The 16,828-nt window shown below is 54.5% G+C and overlaps 3 protein-coding genes across 9 annotated transcripts in view; 2 read left to right on the top strand and 1 right to left on the bottom strand.

The window, feature by feature from the left end:
* LOC146422606 (adhesion G protein-coupled receptor L1-like) overlaps positions 1-16,828 on the bottom strand; it is a 186,512-nt gene that overhangs the window by 47,482 nt on the left and 122,202 nt on the right. The gene's annotated exons all lie outside the window — the stretch shown is intronic.
* LOC146422608 (ubiquitin-like protein 5) overlaps positions 1-16,828 on the top strand; it is a 39,489-nt gene that overhangs the window by 5,007 nt on the left and 17,654 nt on the right. For 2 of the 7 annotated variants that reach the window (XR_014848023.1, XR_014848022.1), the window contains exons 4-5: positions 454-491; positions 1,953-2,179. Coding sequence is in view for 1 of the 7 variants with exons in the window: in XM_085046000.1 (XP_084902126.1) it covers positions 454-491; positions 1,953-1,996 (82 nt within the window). In the remaining 6 variants the exon portion in view is untranslated. Of the gene's footprint in view, positions 1-453; positions 492-1,952; positions 2,483-16,828 lie in introns of those variants that run through there. The other 5 variants (XR_014848020.1, XR_014848019.1, XR_014848021.1 and 2 more) reach the window with 4 other exon arrangements.
* Positions 6,175-16,809, top strand: LOC146422610 (uncharacterized). Its single transcript, XM_085045755.1, has 12 exons — positions 6,175-6,239; positions 6,404-6,425; positions 6,801-6,969; positions 7,439-7,480; positions 7,870-7,930; positions 8,541-8,679; positions 8,758-8,884; positions 11,824-11,922; positions 13,586-13,712; positions 14,400-14,539; positions 15,687-15,774; positions 16,752-16,809. Exons 7-12 carry the CDS (start codon positions 8,824-8,826, stop codon positions 16,807-16,809), a joined length of 573 nt encoding a protein of 190 aa, XP_084901881.1. The 5' UTR covers positions 6,175-6,239; positions 6,404-6,425; positions 6,801-6,969; positions 7,439-7,480; positions 7,870-7,930; positions 8,541-8,679; positions 8,758-8,823.

Below are 16,828 nucleotides of genomic sequence, written 5' to 3'. Positions count from 1 at the left end.
GAGACCCCTGGGGGGCTGGGGACACCTGGGGACACCTGGGGTTTGGGGACACCTGGCGACACACCTAGGGACACCTGGGGGCACCTGGGGACACACCTGGGGACATCTGGGGGGCTTTGAGGACACCTGGGGGACACCTGAGGGGGCTGGAGGATACCTGGGGGGGTTTGGGGACATCTGGGGACACTCCTGGGGACATCTAGGGGGATTTGGGGACACTTGGGACACTCCTGGGGACATCTTGGGGACACCTGGGGACAGTTGGGGACACCTGGGGGACACCTGGAGGATACCTGGGGACACCTGGGGGACATCTTGGGGACACCTGGGGTGGCAGTGATGTCACCTCAGGGGTTTTGGGGACACCTGGGGGGTGTGGGGGGGGCAGGGCTGGATTTTGGGGTTTTGGGGACAAGGTGACACTGCTCCCCTCCCCCCCCCCCCCCCCCCCAGGTACACCATCTTCAAGGACCACGTGACGCTCGGGGACTGTATCCACCTGGGGACCCAAAATCCACCCCAAAATCTGATCCCAAAATCACTGAAACCCCAAAAATACCCGAAAATCTGACCCCAAAATCATTTAAATCCCGAAATCCACCCCAAAATCTGACCCCAAAATCCTTCAAACTCCAAAATCTGATCCCAAAATCCTTCAAACCCCAAAATCCACCCCAAAATCCTTCAAACCCCAGAAATACCCCAAAATCTGACCCCAAAATCATTTAAATCCCAAAAATACCCCAAAATCTGACCCTAAATCATTCAAATCCCAAAAATACCCCCAAATCCTTCAAACCCCAAAAATACCCCAAAATCTGACCCTAAATCCTTCAAACCCCAAAAATACCCCAAAATGTGTCCCCAAAATCCTTCAAACCCCAAAATCTGATCCCAAAATCATTCAAACCCCAAAAATACCCCCAAATCATTTAAATCCCAGAAATACCCCAAAATCTGACCCTAAAATCGTTCTAACCCCAAAAATACCCCAAAACCCTCCCCAAAGTCCTTCAACCCAAAATCCCTCCCCAGAATCCTTCAAACCCCAAAAATACTCCAAAACCCTTCAAACCCCAGAAATACCCCAAAATCTTTCAAACCCCAAAATCATTTAAATCCCAAAAATACCCCAAAATCTGACCCTAAAATCCTTCAAACCCCAAAATCTGATCCCAAAATCCTTCAAACCCCAAAAATACCCCAAAATCTGACCCCAAAATCATTTAGACCCCAGAAATACCCCAAAACCCCTTTTCAAAATCCATCAGACCCCAAAAATACCCCAAAATCTGTCCCCAAAATCCATCAGACCCCAAAATCCATCAACCCCCAAAACCTGTCCCCAAAATCTTTCAAACCCAAAATCCTTCAATCCCAAAAAATCTCCCAATAATCCATCAACCCCAAAAAATCCCCCAAAATCCTTCAATTCCAAAAAATAACCCCAAAACCTCCTCCCCAAAATCCTTCAAACCCAAAGTCCTACAGCCCCAAAAATACCCCAAAATCCTTCAAACCCAAAAATTCCCCCAAAATCCTTCAACCCCAAAAACTCCCCAAAATCCATCAAACCCCATCAATCCCCCCCAAAAAATCCCATAGAATCCATCAGACCCCAAATTTTTCAACCCCAAAATTCCCCCCAAAACCTCTCCCCAAAATCCTTCAGTCCCAAAAAATCCCCCAAAATCCTTCAAACCCAAAAATTCCCTCAAAATCCTTCAAACCCAAAACCCCTCCCCAAAATCTTTCAACCCAAAAATTCCCCAAAATCCATCAAACCCAAAAAATCCCTTTTCAAAATCCATCAAACCCAAAAAATCCCCAAAACTCCCCAAAATCCATCAAACCCAAAAATTCCCCCAAAATCCTTCAATCCCAAAACTCCCCAAAATCCATCAAACTCCCCAAAAAACCCCAAAAATCGTTTTCCTTAACTTCATCTCCAGATGAGATCCACGACGGGATGAACCTCGAGCTCTACTACCAATAGCCCAGTCCAAACCAGTATAAACCAGTATAAACCAGTTTTTTCCCCAAAATCCCCGTTTTTCGCCCTAAAACTGCTGTGATTTTTCTCCCAATCCATCCCAGTATAAACCAGTCTAAACCAGTTCCCTTTTTCTCCCCAAAATCCCCATTTTTCACCCCAAAACCGCAGTGATTTTTCCTCCCAGTCCCTCCCAGTATAAACCAGTTTTCTCCCCAAAATCTCCATTTTTCACCCCAAAACCGCCGTGATTTTTCCTCCCAGTCCAAACCAGTCCAAACCAGTATAAACCAGTCCAAACCAGTTCCCTTTTCTCTCCAAAATCCCCACTTTTCACCCCAAAACCGCTGTGATTTTTTCTCCCAGTCCCAACCAGTAAAAACCAGTTCCCTTTCTCCCCAAAATCCCCACTTTTCACCCCAAAACCGCTGTGATTTTTCTCCTCCCGCCCCGTTTGTTACAAATAAAGCTGGTTTTGGGGTAAATTCAGTGGTTTTTAGGGAATTTGGAACGGGAAAGCTCCGCTCTGGGTTTGTTCAGCGCTGAGGATTCTGGGAGGAAACGTCGGGTGGAGTTTGGACCGAATGGGTGGCGATATATCGCGATAGCGGGATTTTTGTGGTGATATATCGCGATAGCGGGATTTTTGTGGTGATATATCGCGATATCGCGATATTGTGGTGATATATCGCGATAGCGGGATTTTTGTGGTGATATATCGTGATAGCGGGATTTTTGTGGCGATGTATCGCGATAAGCGAGATTTGGTGGCGATATATCATGATGTGACGTCGTGATATCGGGATTTTTGTGGCGATATATCGCGATATCGGGATTTTTGTGGCGATATATCGCGATATGACGTTGGGGTATCAGGATGTCGTGGTGATATGTCGCGATATCAGGATGTTGTGGTGATATATCGCGATAGCGGGATTTTTGTGGCGATATATTGCGATAGCAGGATTTTTGTGGCGATATATCGCTATATCGGGATGTTGTGATATATCGCGATAGCGGGATTTTTGTGGCGCTATATCATGATAGTGGGATTTTTGTGGCGCTATATCGTGATATTGGTTGTGGCATATTCACATATGGGTTTTGGGATATATCGCGATATCGGGATGTGATATATCGCATATGGATTTTGTGCGAATATTGCGATATTGTGGTGATATATCGTGATGTGACGTCGGGATATCGGGATGTTGTGGCGATATGTCGCGATATCGGGGTTTACGGTGATATATCGCAATGTGATATCGTGATTTTGTGGCAATATGTCGTGATGTGGCATCAGGATATCGCGATATTGTGGCGATATGTCGTGATGTGACATCGGGATATCGCGATATTGTGATATATCAACCAACACCAACCAACAAAACCACAACAACAAAACAAACCAAAAACAAAACAAAACAAAACCACAACGGGATATCGGGATTTTGTGGCGCTATATCATGATAGTGGGATTTTTGTGGCGCTATATCGTGATATTGCGGTTTGGTGGCCATATATCACGATATCGGGATTTTTGTGGTGATATATCGCGATATCGGGATGTGATATATCGCGATATCGGGATTTCTGTGGCGATATATTGCGATATTGTGGTGATATATCGTGATGTGACGTCGGGATATCGGGATGTTGTGGCGATATGTCGCGATATCGGGGTTTACGGTGATATATCGCAATGTGATATCGTGATTTTGTGGCAATATGTCGTGATGTGGCGTCAGGATATCGCGATATTGTGGCGATACGTCGTGATGTGACATCGGGATATCGCGATACTGTGGCGATATATTGTGATGTGACGTCGGGATATCGGGATGTCGTGGCGATATGTCGCGATATCGGGGTTTACGGTGATATATCGCGACGTGATATCGCGATATTGTGGCGAGATGTGATGTGACGTCAGGATATCGCGATATTGTGATATATCGCGATGTGATGTTGGGATATCGGGATTTTGTGGCGATATGTTGCGATATCGGGGTTTATGGTGAGATATCACGACATGACGCGGGTATATCGGGATTTTGTGGCGATATATCGTGATGTGACATCGGGATATCAGGATCTCATGGCGATATGTCGTGATATCAGGGTTTACGGTGAGTTATCGCGACATGATGTCAGGATATCGCGATATCGTGGCGATATGTCGTGATGCGACGTCGGGATGTCGCGATATTGTGATGTATCGCGATGTGACATCGGGATATCGGGATCTTGTGGCGATATGTTGCGATATCGGGGTTTACAGTAATATATCGCGACATGATGTCGGGATATCGGGATTTTATGGCGATATATCGCAATGTGACGTCGGGATATCAGGATGCGATGTCAGGATATCGCGATATTGCGATGATATATCGCGATATTGCGGCGATAGATCGCGATGTGACGTCGGGATATCGGGATTTTGTGGCGATATGTCGGGATATCAGGGTTTTACGGCGATATGTCGCGATGTCACGTCGGGATATCGCGATATTGTGGCGATGGATCACGATGTCACGTCGGGATGTCATGACTTTGGGGCGATACGTCACGATATCGGGGTTTACGGTGACATATCGCGACGTGACGTTGGGATGTCAGGATTTTATGGCGCTATATCGCGATATGACGTCGGGATATCGCGATATTGTGACGATATATCGCGATGTGATGGGATATCAGGGTTTCTGGTGCTATATCGCGATGTGACGTCGGGATATCGCGATATGGTGGCGATATATCGCGATGTGGTGTCGCGGTATCGCGATACGGTGGCGACACGCCCGCATGTCACGGGGGTCGCTCAGCCCGAACCCCGCAGCTCCCGCAAGGCAACCCAGAGCTCCTCACGCGGACCAAACCCACGACAGACGGAAATCGCCGGCGATAAGGAGGAGTATCGCGACAGAGGAGCCGCGGACGGCTCTGAGCAGGCGCTCAGCGGGCAGCCCCGTCGCTATGGCAACGGCGGGTGGCCAATCAGGCGCTGAGCCGGGCAGCCCCGTCGCTATGGCAACGGCGGGTGGCCAATCAGGCGCTGAGCCGGGCAGCCCCGTCGCTATGGTAACGGCGGGTGGCCAATCAGGCGCAGAGCCGGGCAGCCCCGTCGCTATGGCAACGGGGGCCTTCCTGAGGGCAGCGCAAGATGGCGGCGCCCGTGGGGAGAGCGGCGCTGGGTGAGGAGCGGGCGGGAGCGGCGGGAGGGAGAGAGGAGCCGGGGGAGCGACGGAAACCCCGGGAGGGAAGAGCCAGGAGAGCCTCGGGACCCTCGGGAGCCCCCTGAACCGGAGAGAAGGGCCGGGGGAGCTCCGGGAGCCCCGGGAGGGAGGGAAGGGTCGGAGGAGCCCCGGGAGCCCCCTAAACCGGAGCCTCGGGAATGACGGGCCGGGGGAGCCTCGGGACTCCCTGAACCGGAGAGAAGGGCCGGGAGAGCCCCGGGACCCTCGGGAGGGAAGGGCTGGCGGAGCGCCGGGAACCCCGGGAATGACGGGCCGGGGGAGCTCCGGGACCCCCTGAACTGGAGGGAAGGCCCGGGAGAGCCCTGGAACTCCCGGGAATGACGGGCCGGGGGACCCTCGGGACCCCCTGAACCGGAGGGAATGGCCGAGGGAGCTCCGGGACCCTCCGAGCGGGAGGGAAGGGCCGGGAGAGCCTCGGGACCCCTAAACCGGAGAGAAGAGCCCGGGAGAGCCCCGGAACCCTCGGGAATGACGGGCCGGGGGAGTCCCGGGACCCTCGGGAGGGAGGGAAGGGCTGGGGAACCCTCGGGACCCCCCTGAACCGGAGAGAAGGGCTGGGCCGGGGGACCCTCGGGACCCCTGAACCGGGAGGGAAGAGCCGGGAGAACCTCGGGACCCCTAAACCGGAGGGAAGAACCGGGGAGCTCCGGGACCCCCTGAACCGGAGAGAAGGGCCGGGGGAGCGCCGGGACCCTCGGGAGGGAAGAACCGGGAGAGCCCCGGGACCCTCGGGACCCCCGAACCGGAGGGAAGCCCTCGGACTCCCCCAGAACCTCTTGCTGCCTTCAGGTGTGCGGCCGGTGCGGAGCTGATCCTGCCGGAGCTGCACCTGGGATCACCTGGGGATCATCTGGGGATCATCGGGGGATCGTGGACGGGCTGGGAGTGCCATGGTGAGCGGGTGGGGATGGGATGGGTGGAGATCCAGGTGGGATGGGCTGGGGTGCAGGTGGGATCCAGGTGAGTGTGACTGTGCTGGGATCCAGGTGGGATGAGCTGGAATCCAGGTGGGGTGGGTGGGGATCCAGGTAGAATCCAGGTGGGATTGACTGGGATCCAGGTGAGTGTGACTGTGCTGGGATCCAGGTGGTATGCAGGTGGGATGGGCTGGGATGTAGGTAGAATCCAGGTGGGATGGACTGAGATCCAGGTGGGATCCAGGTACAATCCAGGTGGGATGGGCTAGGATCCAGGTGAGTGGGACTGGGCTGGGATCCAGGTGGGATGAGTGGGGATCCAGGTGGGATGAGTGGGGATCCAGGCAGGATAGACTGGAATGCAGGTAAGATCCAGGTGGGATGGACAGAGATCCAGGTGGGATCCAAGAGAGTGTGACTGCGCTGGGAATCCAGGTAGGATGGGCTGGGATGAGTTAGGATCCAGGTGGGATGAGTGGGATGGACTGGGATCCAGGTGAGGATGGACTGGGATTCAGGTACAATCCAGGTGGGATGGACTGGGATCCAGGTGGGATCCAGGTACAATGCAGGTGGAATGGACTCAGATCCAGGTGAGTGTGGCTGGGCTGGGATCCAGGTGGGATCCAGGTGGGATGGACTGCGATCCAGGTGGGATCCAGGTGGGTGTGACTGTGCTGGGATCCAGGTAGAATTCATTAACCTGGCTCTAGTGTGTGGGGAAATCCAGGTGTGTTCATTTCTCCCAAAACAATTTGTGTTTCTCCACAGGCTGCCAAGGCCCGAGGCAGGTTGTCAGGTGAGCACCTCACCTGTCCCCATTGTCCTCACCTGTCCTCAGCTGTCTCCATCGCCCTCACCTGTCCCCACCTGTCCCCATCCCCCTCACCTGTCCCCACCTGTCCCCATCCCCCTCACCTGTCCCCACCTGTTCCCATCCCCCTCACCTGTCCCCACCTGTCCTCACCTGTCCCCACCTGTGCTCACCTGTCCCCATCCTCCTCACCTGTCCTCACCTGTACCCACTTGTGCTCACCTGTCCCCACCTATCCCTGTCCCCACCTGTCCCCATCACCCTCACCTGTCCCCATCCCCTCACCTGTCCCCACCTGTCCCCACCTGCTCTCCGGGGCTCCTGGCTCCCTGGCAGTGCCGGGGTGGAGCAGGGCAGGTGGGACAGGGAATGTTCAGGTTAAAACCAGGAGCTTTTCCCACCTGTCTGGGGAGGGGAGCTCACCTGGGCTCACCTGGGCTTTGTCCTGCTGCAGATCCCATTGAGGATGTGCTGGGAGACCTCCTGGGATCTGACGGTAAAGTGGGGATCACCTGGATGGGATCACCTGTTGGGAATCACCTGGGGGGAATCCCCTGCCCTGGGATCACCTGGGGGGAATCACCTGGATGGGATCACCTGGGGGGAATCACCTGGGGGGAATCACCTGCCCTGGGATCACCTGGATGGGATCACCTGGATGGGATCACCTGGGGGGAATCCTCTGCCTTGGAATCACCTGGAAGGGATCTGCTGAGAATCACCTGGGTGGAATCACCCGGAGGGAATCACCTGTTGGGAATCACCTGGAGGGAATCCTCTGCCCTGGGATCACCTGGATGGGATCACCTGTTGGGAATCACCTGGAGAGAATCCCCCATTCCCACCTGGCTCCATGTCCATCCCTGACTCCTCCCTCCTTTCCAGAGGAGCCTCCAGCCTCACCTTCCCGCAGCTCCCAGGATCCTTTCCTGCAGGTGAGCCACAGGTGAGCTATCCCTGTCCCCCCAAATCCCACAGGTGAGCTCTCCCCATCCCCCCAAATCCCCCAGGTGAGCCCAGGTGAGCTCTCCCTGTCCCCCAAATCCCACAGGTGAGCCCAGGTGAGCTCTCCTCTGATCCCCTCAGCCCTTCCCATCCCTGGGTGAACCTCATCACTCCAGGTGTTCCCACCTGGGAGCACCTGCAGCTCTCCTCACCTGGGCTGTGCACAGGTGGGGGTTGGATGAGGATTCCAGAGGGAAATTCCTGTCAGAAAACGGGAAATTTCCAGGAGAAAATGGGAAATTCCCGGCGGAAAATGGGAAAATTCTGGCGGAAAACGGGAAATTTCCAGGAGAAAACAGGAAATTCCCGGTGGAAAACAGGAAATTCCCAGTAGAAAACGGGAAATTCCTGGCGGAAAACGGGAAATTCCTGTCCAAAAACAGGGAATTCCCCTTGGAAAACAGGAAATTCCCGGCGGAAAATGGGAAATTCCCATCAGAAAACAGGAAATTCCCGGTGGAAAACAGGAAATTCCCAGTAGAAAACGGGAAATTCCTGGCGGAAAACAGGAAATTCCTGTCCAAAACCAGGAAATTCTTGCCGGAAAACAGGAAATTCCCATCGGAAAACGGGAAATTCCCGGCGGAAAATGGGAAATTCCCAGTAGAAAACAGGAAATTCTTGTCGGAAAACAGGAAATTCCCATCGGAAAACGGGAAATTCCCGGCGGAGAAGGTGGAAGCGGCGCAGGTGAGCACGGGCAGAATTCCCGAGGGTTTTGGGAATCTCACCTGTGCGGCAGGTGAGGCAGCAGCTCCCCCCGGCCAGGTGGATGACCAGGATGGCCTGGATGACCAGGATGACCTCGATGAGCTGGACGCAGAAATCCTGGGAATGGCCAGAGCCGGCTCCAGGCCAGGGAAACACCCCGGGAAGGGGTTGGAGCCCCGAAAAGGTACAGGGAGTTCTGATTGGTGTTTGGGAGCAGACCCCGTTCCGTGGGATGGACTGTTCCTGACCCTGTTCCTGTGGGATCAGACCCATCCCATGGGATCAAACCCCATTCCATAGGATCAAACCCATTCCCTGTTCCGATCAAACCCCATTCCATGTGATCAAACCCCATTCCCGTGGGATCAGACCCCATTCCTGTGGGATCAGACCCATTCCATGGGATCAAACCCCATTCCATAGGATCAAACCCATTCCCTGTTCCTTTCAGACCCATTCCCATAGGATCAAACCCCATTCCATGGCACCAAACCCCATTCCTTGTTCCCTTTGCAGCCATTCCCATGGAATCAGAGCTGTTCCCATGAAACCAAACCCCATTCCTGTGGGACCAAAACCCATTCCCTGTTCCTTTCAAACCCGTTCCCATGAGATCAAACCCCATTCCCATGGGATTAAACCCATTCCCTGTTCCTTTCAGACCCATTTCCATAGGATCAAACCCATTCCCATGGGACCAAACCCATTCCCATATATTCAAACCCCATTCCATGGAATCAAACCCCATTCCCTGTTCCTTTCAAACCCTATTCCCATAGGATCAAACCCCATTCCATGGAATTAAACCCCATTCCCATGGGATCAAACCCCATTCCGTGGAATCAAACCCCATCCTCATAGGATCAAACCCATTCCCTGTTCCTTTCAAACCCCATTCCATGGGATCAAACCCATTCCTATGGGATCAAACCCCATTCCCATAGGACCAAACCCCATTCTCTGTTCCTTTCAAACCTGTTCCCATAGGATCAAACCCCATTCCTATAGGATCAAGCCCATTCCATTATATCAAACCCATTCCCATAGGATCAAACCCTATTCCCATATATTCAAACCCCATTCCCATGGGATCAAACCCATTCCTGGTTCCTTTCAAACCCATTCCCATGGGATCAAACCCCATTCCTTGTTCCCTTTGCAGCCATTCCCTTGGAATCCAACCCCATTCCCATGAAACCAAACCCCATTCCATGGGATCAAACCCATTCCCATGAGATCAAACCCCATTCCCGTGGGATCAGATGCCATTCCATGGGATCAAACCCCATTCCTATAGGATCAAACCCCATTCCCATGAGACCAAACCCAATCCCATAGGATCAAACCCTATTCCCATATATTCAAACCCCATTCCTTGTTCCCTTTGCAGCCATTCCCTTGGAATCCAACCCCATTCCGTGGGACCAAACCCCATTGCCTGTTCCTTTCAAACCCCATTCCCACAGGATCAAACCCCATTCCATGGGATCAAACCCCATTCCCATATATTCAAACCCCATTCCCATATATTCAAACCCCATTCCATGGGATCAAAACCCCATTCCCATAGGATCAAACCCCATTCCCATGGGATCAAACCCTATTCCCATATATTCAAACCCTATTCCATGGGATCAAACCCCATTCCCATAGGACCAAACCCCATTCTCTGTTCCTTTCAAACCCCTTCCCATAGGATCAAACCCCATTCCTATAGGATCAAGCCCATTCCATTATATCAAACCCCATCCCATAGGATCAAACCCTATTCCCATATATTCAAACCCCATTCCCATGGGATCAAACCCATTCCTGGTTCCTTTCAAACCCATTCCCATGGGATCAAACCCCATTCCTTGTTCCCTTTGCAGCCATTCCCTTGGAATCCAACCCCATTCCCATGAAACCAAACCCCATTCCATGGGATCAAACCCATTCCCATGAGATCAAACCCCATTCCCGTGGGATCAGATGCCATTCCATGGGATCAAACCCCATTCCTATAGGATCAAACCCCATTCCCATGAGACCAAACCCAATCCCATAGGATCAAACCCTATTCCCATATATTCAAACCCCATTCCTTGTTCCCTTTGCAGCCATTCCCTTGGAATCCAACCCCATTCCGTGGGACCAAACCCCATTGCCTGTTCCTTTCAAACCCCATTCCCACAGGATCAAACCCCATTCCATGGGATCAAACCCCATTCCCATATATTCAAACCCCATTCCCATATATTCAAACCCCATTCCATGGGATCAAAACCCCATTCCCATAGGATCAAACCCCATTCCCATGGGATCAAACCCTATTCCCATATATTCAAACCCTATTCCATGGGATCAAACCCCATTCCCATAGGACCAAACCCCATTCTCTGTTCCTTTCAAACCCCTTCCCATAGGATCAAACCCCATTCCTATAGGATCAAGCCCATTCCATTATATCAAACCCCATCCCATAGGATCAAACCCATTCCCATAGGATCAAACCCCATTCCCTGTTCCTTTCAAACCCATTCCTATGAGATCAAACCCCATTCCCATAGGATCAAACCCCATTCCCTGTTCCTTTCAAACCCTATTCCCATAGGATCAAACCCATTCCCGTAGGATCAAACCCCATTCCCATGGGATCAAACCCCAATTCCCATGAGATCAAACCCAATCCCATAGGATCAAACCCTATTCCCATATATTCAAACCCCATTCCCTGTTCCGATCAAACCCCATTCCCGTGGGATCAAACCCCATTCCATAGGATCAAACCCATTCCCATAGGATCAAACCCATTCCCTGTTCCTTTCAGACCCATTCCCATAGGATCAAACCCCATTCCATGGCACCAAACCCCATTCCTTGTTCCCTTTGCAGCCATTCCCATGGAATCAGAGCTGTTCTCATGAAACCAAACCCCATTCCTGTGGGACCAAAACCCATTCCGTGTTCCTTTCAAACCCGTTCCCGTGAGATCAAACCCCATTCCCATAGGATCAAAACCCCATTCCCATAGGATCAAACCCCATTCCCATGTTCTCAAACCCCATCCCCTGTTCCCCAGCCCCTCTCCCTGAATCCCCTCAGCCCCAGTGGGATCTCTGATTTTCCCTCCTTGTCCTCCAGGGGAATTCCCAAATCCCAGAGATTCCCTGGAAAAGCCAAACCCGGAGGAGGAGCTTGGGGACAGCTCTGGGGACAAAGCGGGACGGAGCAGGGACAGCGGTGAGGGGGACATGGGGACACGGAGATGGCCAGGGCTGGGGACACCTGGTGACACCTGAATGTCCCAGAGCTGGCTGGTGACACCTGGAGCTGTCCCAGAGTTGGTGACACCTTGAGATGTCCCAAATCCAATTGGTGACATCCAGGGATGTCCCAGAGCCGTTTGGTGACACCCAAACCCCAACAAACCCAACCAACACCAAACCCAACACCCAACCCAAACACCAACCAAACCAAACACACCCAACACAACCCCACCACAACCCCAATGTCCCAGAGCTGGTTGGTGACATCTGGAGCTGTCCCAGAGTTTGTGACACAACCCAACGTTGGTGACACCTTGAGCTGTCCCAAATCCAATTGGTGACATCCAGGGATGTCCCAGAGCCGCCTGGTGACACCTGGAGATTCCCCAGCCAGTTACACAGGAATGTCCCAGAGCTGGCTGGTGACACCTGGAGCTGTCCCCGAGTTTGTGACATTCAGGGATGTCCCAGAGTTGGTGACACCTGGAGATGTCCCAAATCCAATTGGTGACACCCAGGGATGTCCCAGAGCCGTTTGGTGACACCTGGAGCTGTCCCCAGTCCAGCTGGTGACACCCAGAGATATCTCAGCATTGGTGACATTCAGAGATGTCCCAGATCCAGTCAGTGACACTCAGGGACATCCCAGATTTGGTGACACCCAGGGCTGTCCAGGTGCTGGTGACACCCAGAGATGTCCCAGAGCCAGTGGGTGACACCTAGAGATGTCCCAGTGCTGGTGACACCTCGACATGTCCCACAGTTAGTGACACCTGGAGATGTCCCCAATCCCATTGGTGATGCCTGGAGATGTTCCAGAGCTGGTGACAGCTGGACATGTCCCCAGTCCTGTTGGTGACACCTAAAGATGTCCCATAGTTGGTGACACCTGGCGATGTCCCCAATCCTGTCAGTGACACCTAGAGATGTCCCAGTGCTGATGACACCTGGACATGTCCCTAGTTCCGTCAGTGACCCCTTGGGATGTCCCCAATCCCTTTGGTGACACCTGAGCTGTCCCAGAGCTGGTGACACCCGGACATGTCCCCAATCCTGTTGGTGACACCTGGAGCTGTCCCAGAGCTGGTGACACCCAGACACATCCCAGAGCCAGTAGGTGACACCTAGAGATGTCCCCAATCCCGTCAGTGACACCTAGAGATGTCCCAGTGCTGGTGACACCCAGGGATGTCCTAGAGCCAGTAGGTGACACCTAGAGATGTCCCAGTGCTGGTGACACCTCGACAGGTCCCCAGTCCCATTGGTGACACCTGGACATGTCCCAGTGCTGGTGACACCTGGAGACGTCCCCAGCACTGTTGTGACATCTGGACATGTCCCAGAGCTGGTGACAGCCAGGGATGTCCCCAATCCCATTGGTGACACCTGGACATGTCCCAGAGCTGGTGACACCTGGACATGTCCCCAATCCCATCGGTGACACCTGGACATGTCCCAGAGCTGGTGACACCTGGACATGTCCCCAGTCCTGTTGGTGACACCCGGACATGTCCCCAGTTCTATCAGTGACACCCAGGGACGTCCCCAGTTCCTTCGGTGACACCTGGAGCTGTCCCAGAGCTGGTGACACCCAGGGATGTCCCCAATCCCGTCAGTGACACCTGGACATGTCCCAGATGCCATCGCTGCCATCCCCCCAGCTGCAGCCCCGCTACACCCCGATGTCACCTTTGGGGACGACGTGGATGACATGATGGATGCCCTGGGACTGGGCAGCGCCGAGGGAGCCGCGAGGGACAGGGGGTGAGGGACAGGGACAGGGGGACAGAGGGGACAGGGACAGGGGGACAGCAGGGTGGGGACAGGGACAGGGGGACAGGGACAGCGGGGTGGGGACAGGGGGATGGGGACAGAGGCGTGGGGACAGCAACAGGGACAGCGGGGTGGGGACAGCAGGACAGCAGGATGGGGATAGGGACAGCGGGGTGGGGACAGCGACAGGGACAGCGGGATGGGGACAGGGGGACAGGGACCCCGGGGTGGGGACAGCGGCAGAGGGGTGGGGACAGCAACAGGGGACAGTGGGGTGAAGACAACAGGGTGGGGACGGGGACAGGGACAGCGGGGTGAGGAGGGGACAGCAGGGTGGGGATGGGGACAGGGGGACAGGGACAGGGGGACAGCGACAGCGGGGTGGGGACAGCGGGGAGAAGACAAGGACAGGGGGACAGTGGGGTGGGGACAGCGACAGGGACAGCGGGGTGGGGACGGCGACAGAGGGACAGTGACGGGGACAGCAGGGTGAGGACAGGGACGGGGACAGTGGGGTGGGGACAGCGAAAGGGGGACAGCAACAGGGGGACAGCGGGCTGGGGACAGGGACAGGGGACAGGCAGCTGGGGACAGTGGGATAAGGACAGGGACAGGGGGACAGCGGGATGGGGACAGGGACAGGGGGACACCAGTGTCACCTCTGTGCCACCCCACCAGGCAGGGGCTCCAGAAGCTGCTGGGAGGAGGATCTGCGGGGAAAACTGCGGGAAAGGCGGAATTCCAGCCGGATCCCAAAAACCAGGAGCAGCCAGGAATGATGGAATTTGGGATGGATCCCAAAGTCCGGGAGCAGCCAGGTGAGCACGGCCGGGGTGAGGATTCCATGGGAAGTATTTCCGCAGGGAAAATCCCTTCGGGAATTCCAGCAGAGGGTTTCCCAGAGGGACAATCCCATTGGGAATTCCCAGGGAGTTTTTTCCCAGAAGGACAATTCTGTCAGGAATTCCCAGGGAGGATTTCCCAGAGGATCAATCCCATCAGGAATTCCAACAGTTTTTTCCTAGAAGGACAATCCCGTCAGGAATTCCCAGGGAGGATTCCCCAGAAGGAGAATCCCATCGGGAATTCCAGCAGTTTTTTCCCAGAGGGACAATCCCATCGGGATTTCCAACAAAGGTTTTTCCCAGAGGCTCAATCCCATCAGGAATTCCAGCAGGTTTTTCCAGAGGGTCAATCCCATCAGGAATTCCCAGGGAGGTTTTTCCCAGGAGGACAATCCCATCAGGAATTCCATCAGAGGGTCTTCCAGAGGCTCAATTCCATCAGAAATTCCGAGAGAATATTTTCCAGAGGGTCGCATCAGGAATTCCAAGAGAATGTTTTCCAGAGGGTCAATCCCATCAGGAATTCCAACAGTTTTTTCCCAGAAGGACAATCCCGTTGGGAATTCCCAGGGAGGATTTCCCAGAGGGACAGTCCCATCAGAAATTCCAACAGCTTTTTTCCCAGAGGCTCAATCCCATCAGGAATTCCCAGGGAGGATTTCCCAGAAGGGTCAATCCCATCAGGAATTCCCAGGGAGGATTTTCCCAGAGGGACAATCCCATTGGGAATTCCCAGGGAGGATTTTCCAGAGGATCAATCCCATCAGGAATTCCAACAGTTTTTTCCCAGAGGCTCAATCCCATCAGGAATTCCCAAGGAGTTTTTTCCCAGAAGCACAATCCCGTCAGGAATTCCACGAGAATGTTTTCCAGAGGGTCAATCCCATTGGGAATTCCAAGAGAATGTTTCCCAGAAGGACAATCCCATCAGGAATTCCCAGGGAGGATTTTCCAGATGGTCAATCCCATCAGGAATTCCAACAGGATTCCCCAGATGGTCAATCCCATCAGGAATTCCAACAGGATTCCCCAGATGGTCAATCCCATCAGGAATTCCCAAGGATTTTTTTCCCAGAGGGACAATCCCATCAGAATTGTCACTCTCCCGTTCTCCCGGCAGGACCGGCCGCAGCTCGGGATGTTCCGGAATTTTCCTTCGGATCCTACGAGCCCTCGGTGGCCTCGGGGGCTGGGCGGAGACGGCCGAGGTACCCAGGGGGGAATGTCCCCTGCCTGCCTGTCCCCAGTGTCCCCAATGCCCCCTGTCCAGTCCCCAGTATCCCCAATGCCCCAGTGTCCCCAGTGTCCCCAATGTCCCCAATGCCCCAGTGTCCCCAACCCCAACCCCAACCCCAACCCCACCCCACCCAACCCCAACCCCACCCAACCCCATGTCCCCAATGCCCCACTGTACCCAGTGTCCCCTGCCTGCCCATGTCCCCAGTGTCCCCAATGCCCCCAGTCCAGCCCCCAGTGTCCCCAATCCCCCCCCCCCCCCCCCCACCCCACCCCACCCCCCAACCCCACCCCCCCCCACCCCAACCCACACCCACCCCCCCCCCACCCCCCCCCACCCCACCCCCACCACCCCCCCAACACCACACACCCCCACCCACCCCCAACCAACCCCCCCACCCCCCCACACCCCAGTGTCCCAGTGTCCCCCTGCCCCCAGTCCTCAGTGTCTCCAATGCCCCAATGTCCCCAGTGCCCCTAATGTCCCTGATGCCCCAATATCCCCAGAGCCCCACTGTCCCCATATCCCCACTGTCCCCAGTGTCCCCTGCTCACCCCTCAGTGTCTCCAACGCCCAAATGTCCCCAATGTCCCTAGTGTCCCCAATGTCCCCAGCCCACCCATATCCCCAGTGTCCCCGTGTCCCTGCTCACCCTCAATGTCCCACCCCCAATGTCCCCAGTGTCCCCCAATCCCCAATGTCCCCAATGTCCCTGATGTCCCCAATGCCCCCACCCCAGTGTCCCCAGTGTCCCCTGCTCACTCAGTGTCTCCTACGCCCAAATGTCCTCAATGTCCCCAGTGTCCCCAGCTATCCCCAATGTCCCCATGCCCCCAGTGTCCCCATGTCCCCAGTGTCCCAGATGTCCCCCATGTCCCCAGCTATCCCCAATGTCCCCAGTGTCCCCCTCCCAGTGTCCCCAGTGTCCCCAGTGTCCCTCTCCGGCAGGTTCCCAGCTGCCAGCAGCTTCCGTTCCTCCGGCCGCCTGGCTGGGGCTGAAGGATGATTTCCTGGGATTGGGATCC

This window comes from Lichenostomus cassidix, unplaced genomic scaffold (genome assembly GCF_008360975.1).
Source record: "Lichenostomus cassidix isolate B80296 unplaced genomic scaffold, HeHo_3.0 HiC_scaffold_39, whole genome shotgun sequence".
Classification (NCBI taxonomy): Eukaryota; Metazoa; Chordata; class Aves; order Passeriformes; family Meliphagidae; genus Lichenostomus; species Lichenostomus cassidix.
This window is presented reverse-complemented; position numbering and strand designations above follow the sequence as displayed.